We start from the raw sequence: 7,500 nt of genomic DNA on the forward strand, positions 1-7,500 counted from the left end.
GTGTGTTGTGTGTGTGTGTGGTGAGATCGGGGTGTGTGTGTGTGTGTGTGTTGAGATCGGGGTGTGTGTGTGTGTGTGTGTGTGAGATCGGGGTGTGTGTGTGTGTGTGTGTGTGAGATCGGGGTGTGTGTGTGTGTGTGTGTGAGATCGGGGTGTGTGTGTGTGTGTGTGTGTGAGATCGGGGTGTGTGTGTGTGTGTGTGTGTGTGTGAGATCGGGGTGTGTGTGTGTGTGTGTGTGAGATCGGGGTGTGTGTGTGTGTGTGTGTGTGAGATCGGGGTGTGTGTGTGTGTGTGTGTGTGTGAGATCGGGGTGTGTGTGTGTGTGTTGTGTGTGTGGTGAGATCGGGTGTGTGTGTGTGTGTGTGTGTGTGTGTGTGTGTGAGATCGGGTGTGTGTGTGTGTGTGTGTGTGTGTGTGTGTGTTGTGAGATCGGGTGGTGTGTGAGATCGGGTGTGTGTGTGTGTGTGTGTGGTGAGATCGGGGTGTGTGACGGCGTGTGCTGTGTGTGTGTGTGTGAGATCGGGGTGTGTGTGTGTGTGTGGAGATCGGGGTGTGTGTGTGTGTGTGTGTGAGATCGGGGTGTGTGGTGTGTGTGTGAGATCGGGGTGTGTGTGTGGTGTGTGAGATCGGGTGTGTGTGTGTGTGAGATCGGGGTGGTGTGTGTGTGAGATCGGTGTGTGTGTGTGTGTGTGTGAGATCGGGATGTGTGTGTGTGTGTGAGATCGGGGTGTGTGTGATCGGGGTGTGTGTGTGAGATCGGGGTGTGTGTGTGTGTGTGAGATCGGGGTGTGTGTGTGTGTGTGAGATCGGGGTGTGTGTGTGTGTGTGTGAGATCGGGGTGTGTGTGTGAGATCGGGGTGTGTGTGTGTGTGTGTGAGATCGTGGTGTGTGTGTGTGTGAGATCGGGTTGTGTGTGTGTGTGTGAGATCGGGGTGTGTGTGTGTGTGTGAGATCGGGGTGTGTGTGTGTGTGAGATCGGGGTGTGTGTGTGTGTGAGTGTGAGATCGGGGTGTGTGTGTGTGAGATCGGGGTGTGTGTGTGTGTGAGATCGGGGTGTGTGTGTGTGTGTGTGAGATCAGGGTGTGTGTGTGTGTGAGATCAGGGTGTGTGTGTGTGTGAGATCAGGGTGTGTGTGCCAGCCTGTAATACCGGTCCCTACCTTCTGTGCAGCATCCAGTTGTTCCCGTAGGATCTCTGATCCCTTCTCTCTGATCTCCAGGGAAGAGCTCCGGAGGCGGGACACGTTGTCCTCATGCTCCCCGCCCAGGGCAACCTCCAGCTGGGTAGCACCCTCCAGCCTGCTGCCCTCCCGGCTCCGGGCCTGGGCAACAGCTCCCTCCTGGGGCCTGGTGAAACCTGGGTCAGCCGGCCCACCACCGTCCACCCGGGGGCTCGGACCGGGCTCCAGGTCTACCAACCTTTACAAAACATAAAAATACCTGATATTTAAATAACATAGTTACATTTGTTTATAGTTAGGCCTACTATATAGTTATAAACCTAGACTGTAGAGCAGACTATACAGCAGCCGAGCGAGGGAAACAGCACCTCTCTCTCTCAGTATGTGTAGACCATGTATCTGATGCTGTCTGGACAGGGAAACAGCATCTCTCTGTCTCAGTATGTGTTGACCATGTATCTGATGCTGTCTGGACAGTGAAACAGCACCTCTCTGTCTCAGTATGTGTAGACCATGTATCTGATGCTGTCTGGACAGTGAAACAGCATCTCTCTGTCTCAGTATGTGTAGACCATGTATCTGATGCTGTCTGGACAGTGAAACAGCACCTCTCTGTCTCAGTATGTGTAGACCATGTATCTGATGCTGTCTGGACAGTGAAACAGCATCTCTCTGTCTCAGTATGTGTAGACCATGTATCTGATGCTGTCTGGACAGTGAAACAGCACCTCTCTGTCTCAGTATGTGTAGACCATGTATCTGATGCTGTCTGGACAGGGAAACAGCATCTCTCTGTCTCAGTATGTGTTGACCATGTATCTGATGCTGTCTGGACAGTGAAACAGCATCTCTCTGTCTCAGTATGTGTAGACCATGTATCTGATGCTGTCTGGACAGGGAAACAGCATCTCTCTGTCTCAGTATGTGTAGACCATGTATCTGATGCTGTCTGGACAGTGAAACAGCACCTCTCTGTCTCATTATGTGTAGACCATGTATCTGATGCTGTCTGGACAGTGAAACAGCACCTCTCTGTCTCAGTATGTGTAGACCATGTATCTGATGCTGTCTGGACAGGGAAACAGCATCTCTCTGTCTCAGTATGTGTTGACCATGTATCTGATGCTGTCTGGACAGTGAAACAGCACCTCTCTGTCTCAGTATGTGTTGACCATGTATCTGATGCTGTCTGGACAGTGAAACAGCATCTCTCTGTCTCAGTATGTGTAGACCATGTATCTGATGCTGTCTGGACAGTGAAACAGCATCTCTCTGTCTCAGTATGTGTTGACCATGTATCTGATGCTGTCTGGACAGTGAAACAGCACCTCTCTGTCTCAGTATGTGTAGACCATGTATCTGATGCTGTCTGGACAGGGAAACAGCATCTCTCTGTCTCAGTATGTGTAGACCATGTATCTGATGCTGTCTGGACAGTGAAACAGCACCTCTCTGTCTCAGTATGTGTAGACCATGTATCTGATGCTGTCTGGACAGGGAAACAGCATCTCTCTGTCTCAGTATGTGTAGACCATGTATCTGATGCTGTCTGGACAGTGAAACAGCATCTCTCTGTCTCAGTATGTGTAGACCATGTATCTGATGCTGTCTGGACAGTGAAACAGCACCTCTCTGTCTCAGTATGTGTAGACCATGTATCTGATGCTGTCTGGACAGTGAAACAGCATCTCTCTGTCTCAGTATGTGTTGACCATGTATCTGATGCTGTCTGGACAGTGAAACAGCACCTCTCTGTCTCTCTATGTGTTGACCATGTATCTGATGCTGTCTGGACAGTGAAACAGCACCTCTCTGTCTCAGTATGTGTAGACCATGTATCTGATGCTGTCTGGACAGTGAAACAGCATCTCTCTGTCTCAGTATGTGTAGACCATGTATCTGATGCTGTCTGGACAGTGAAACAGCACCTCTCTGTCTCTCTATGTGTTGACCATGTATCGGATGCTGTCTGGACAGTGAAACAGCACCTCTCTCTCTCAGCATGTGTTGACCATGTATATGATGCTGTCTGGACAGTGAAACAGCACCTCTCTGTCTCAGTATGTGTAGACCATGTATCTGATGCTGTCTGGACAGTGAAACAGCACCTCTCTGTCTCAGTATGTGTTGACCATGTATCTGATGTTGTCTCAGTGTGTGTAGACCATGTATCTGATGCTGTCTCAGTATGTGTAGACCATGTATCTGATGCTGTCTCAGTATGTGTAGACCATGTATCTGATGCTGTCTCAGTATGTGTAGACCATGTATCTGATGTTGTCTCAGTGTGTGTAGACCATGTATCTGATGCTGTCTCAGTGTGTGTAGACCATGTATCTGATGTTGTCTCAGTATGTGTAGACCATGTATCTGATGCTGTCTCAGTGTGTGTAGACCATGTATCTGATGTTGTCTCAGTGTGTGTAGACCATGTATCTGATGTTGTCTCAGTGTGTGTAGACCATGTATCTGATGCTGTCTCAGTGTGTGTAGACCATGTATCTGATGCTGTCTCAGTGTGTGTAGACCATGTATCTGATGTTGTCTCAGTATGTGTAGACCATGTATCTGATGCTGTCTCAGTATGTGTAGACCATGTATCTGATGCTGTCTCAGTGTGTGTAGACCATGTATCTGATGCTGTCTCAGTGTGTGTAGACCACGTATCTGATGCTGTCTCAGTATGTGTAGACCATGTATCTGATGCTGTCTCAGTGTGTGTAGACCACGTATCTGATGCTGTCTCAGTATGTGTAGACCATGTATCTGATGCTGTCTCAGTATGTGTAGACCATGTAATAGTGGGTTAACTGCCTTGCTCAGGGCCCGGGGAACAGTGGGTTAACTGCCTTGCTCAGGGCCCGGGGAACAGTGGGTTAACTGCCTTGTTCAGGGCCCGGGGAACAGTGGGTTAACTGCCTTGTTCAGGGCCCGGGGAACAGTGGGTTAACTGCCTTGTTCAGGGCCCGGGGAACAGTGGGTTAACTGCCTTGTTCAGGGCCCGGGGAACAGTGGGTTAACTGCCTTGTTCAGGGCCCGGGGAACAGTGGGTTAACTGCCTTGTTCAGGGCCCGGGGAACAGTGGGTTAACTGCCTTGTTCAGGGCCCGGGGAACAGTGGGTTAACTGCCTTGTTCAGGGCCCGGGGAACAGTGGGTTAACTGCCTTGTTCAGGGCCCAGGGGAACAGTGGGTTAACTGCCTTGTTCAGGGCCCGGGGAACAGTGGGTTAACTGCCTTGCTCAGGGGAACAGTGGGTTAACTGCCTTGCTCAGGGGCAGAACGACAGATTTTTACTTTTGTCAGCTCGGGGATTCGATCCAGCAACCTTTCGGTTACTGTCCCAAAACTCTAACCACCAGGCTACTATGGGCCTCCCTACCTGCTCTCCTCCCCCATCTGATGATAATAATAATAATAATAACATTTACATGTTTCTATGCCTCAAGGGCCCTCTACGGGCTTGGGCCCCAGGGCTTCAGCCCCTTGCATTTATCTGGCCCTGTCAAAAACAATAACATTACAAACATCAATATGTCATTAAGAATCATCACAGCATGTGAGGCTGAACTAGCCTACACAACTTTTTTCACAACTTTCGCAAATGCCATGATGGCAGTCTGACAGCACAACATTTCATCGGATTTCCCTTCCCAGCTCCCCGCACTTACCCTCTCACCACCCGGCTGGATGATTCACCACGTACCGCCGCCGTGACCGCGACGGCATCTACTCCCTGTTCCCAAGAATTCCATAAATTCTTAGTGTCCAATGTTTACTTGCTGTCGATATCATTCAGAAAGACGAAATGCAATAGTTTCAAAACAATGTTAGTCTACTATTAAATAATGTTCACGACAACGCTATGAACTACAATTAATGTTTCATCGAGTTATCAAACGATAGAAAGTTAAGCGAATGTTATTTTTTTGTTACTGACGTTTTGACTCGCTTTCAACGATGTTTGCGAAGCGCTGTAATCTATGTTCATTCCAATAGAGAAAATAACGAATTGTGTCGTCGTCCATAGGTCACATGATGACACATCTTCCCATCCCACCTCCCCCCTCCCCCCACAAAAAATATAGTTTAAGGAAACAGAACAAATAGCTACCTACTTCACACTACAGCCACGAGGTGTTGCAATTCAACTCAACGAAAAGCATACAGTATCTAGTGTCAATAGAATAGATAGACTACACATGTCTAGTGTAAATACAATACAGTTGATATAGACTACACATGTCTAGTGTAGAATCAATATTATAGAGTAGAATCATAGAATAGATCAGAATCATAGAATAGAGTAGAATCAATATTAAAATAGTAGAATCATAGAATATAGTAGAATCATAGAATATATAGAATAGAATCAGAGTAGAATCCATTTTAAAAGAGTAGAATCATAGAGTAGAATATATAGTTGATATAGAATAGTGGATACAAATCATAATCTATATTCTCTCTACTGTCCATTGATGACGATACTGCAAATGGACTGTGCAGTTTATTGGTGGGAGACACATCCTGCTATTGGCCTAGATATTTCTGGTTTGATTGTTGTTGTGTAACTAAAGGGGCACAGGGCCTCAGTGGAAAAAGCCTGCATTAGTGGACTGACTATCACATGCTATGAAAAAGGACCAAAACACCTTATTACACATTATCAGACAGAATATTGATATTCACAGTATATCTGTGAATTAATGTGGTACAAATTAAGATTTGTTATGACCACCCTAAAAAATATCTTCAGGCTTGGAACCAACTTCCACCTGTCAGTATCAAATCAAAACGATTTATCGGTCTCTTACCTTCCAACCTCACACCTCTCCTCTTTAGTCTCCTCTCGGTAGGAGGGATATTTATCTCTCCCTCTCCGCTGTGTATGCCCCAGAACACTGGGTTTTCCATAGAACGTAGCGTTGGAGTACACCTGGACACCAGACCCAGCTGAGACTAGTACTTCATACCCAGGGTTGCAGGCAGAGGCAGGCGGAGAGGAGGACAGCTGGACACTGTGGAGACCCTCAAAAGCATCCATGTTCCAGGCAGAGCCACTAATCCAACTGCAGTTTACCGTAACTTCAGTTACTGTGAAGGTTCTGGCTTTCGTGAGATCATAGTTAAGGCCCTGAGTTCTTCCACCTTCTTCAATCTGGTTTTTCTTTCCTTGTGTGTATGTTGTAGGAAGAACCTTCACTTCAGCAGGCATAAACACTTTCCAACTTGTTTATCTGAAGTCTACCTGGGAAAAATTGCATATTCTTTACTAGAATAGAATATGATAATGCAGATTAGAATTTAAAAAATACTTAGGTGGACTTTCAACCTGCCGTATTATAATGAGGCACTACTTTTAAAATAAACCGAGCCGTCTGCTCCACTCCCGCTGGAGAGCTTTTTAGCAGGTACCCCTCTCCTGGCCAGCACTAGCCGACTAAACTCACTCCACGATTTGCTACTCTTGTGGGCCGACTGGAGCTCCGATGTGTCGCATAAAATGACGTTTTTATTAACCAAACTACCGATTTTCAGCATCCAAAAAGAATGGCACGCAATTACACAGAACAATGTCGCGTGTTATTATGGGCTATTGTTCGGGTGCTGAAATCGTGTTATGACGTCAGAGCTCCAGTCCGCCCATGGACTTCGGTTAATCGGTTCGTCCAGCAGAAAAATGAACGTTTTTTTTTTTTTTCCCCCTCATACAGATACACATGAACGGGTTCGACAAAAATCATAGCCTACTTGTTTTTACGTTGTGTACGCCTATTTGTTTAGATGTATTAATTGAGGACAAGTTTACACATTGATTGGCTGTACAGACGCTTTTGCAAAAGTTAAACGTTGCTGGCATATGGGTGTAGCAACTCACCACGTGTGGATCAAACTTGATAGCTGATAGACCAATTTATGGTCTAATATTGAACACAATCATCTTAGTGACCCATATGTCATTGACCGAAAGTTGCAGAAGGCAGAAACAAAACAGCACAGTCCGAAGTTCAGCCTCTAGTTCGTGTTGTTGTTCTCTTGATCCACCGCAAACGGGTTAATTACTAACACCTTCGCTCCTGGTGGCCTGCGATGCACATTACTACCGCCAGGTGGCCACCGACAGGTTTGACTCATATTGGTTTGACCCATAGAGAATGATAAAGGACTCTAGCGGTCAAAAAGTCATTTTAGCAATGGGCGGCGCCATTTAGGGCTTCCACCGTACTTCTGCCATTTAAAGTAGTCAAAGTAGTCAGCTGGATGGGGATTCCTATGGGTTGTAGCCTCAATGGCGCGGCCAATGCTGTCACAGGCACTATA

At 46.9% G+C, this 7,500-nt stretch overlaps 1 protein-coding gene across 10 annotated transcripts in view; it reads right to left on the bottom strand.

The window, feature by feature from the left end:
* The window catches only part of LOC109885100 (guanine nucleotide exchange factor for Rab-3A), a 36,015-nt gene extending 28,706 nt beyond the window's left edge, over positions 1-7,309 (bottom strand). For 2 of the 10 annotated variants that reach the window (XM_031801328.1, XM_031801326.1), the window contains exons 1-3: positions 7,058-7,286; positions 5,994-6,427; positions 1,161-1,419 (exon numbers count right to left, since the gene is read on the bottom strand). In XM_031801328.1, coding sequence (XP_031657188.1) covers positions 1,161-1,419; positions 5,994-6,394 — 660 coding nt within the window. In that variant the 5' untranslated portion in view covers positions 6,395-6,427; positions 7,058-7,286. Of the gene's footprint in view, positions 1-1,160; positions 1,420-5,993; positions 6,827-7,057 lie in introns of those variants that run through there. The other 8 variants (XM_031801334.1, XM_031801331.1, XM_031801327.1 and 5 more) reach the window with 8 other exon arrangements.
* Between the last annotated feature and the right edge of the window lie 191 nt (positions 7,310-7,500).

The sequence above is a fragment of the Oncorhynchus kisutch genome, linkage group LG22, assembly GCF_002021735.2.
Source record: "Oncorhynchus kisutch isolate 150728-3 linkage group LG22, Okis_V2, whole genome shotgun sequence".
NCBI classification, from domain to species: Eukaryota; Metazoa; Chordata; class Actinopteri; order Salmoniformes; family Salmonidae; genus Oncorhynchus; species Oncorhynchus kisutch.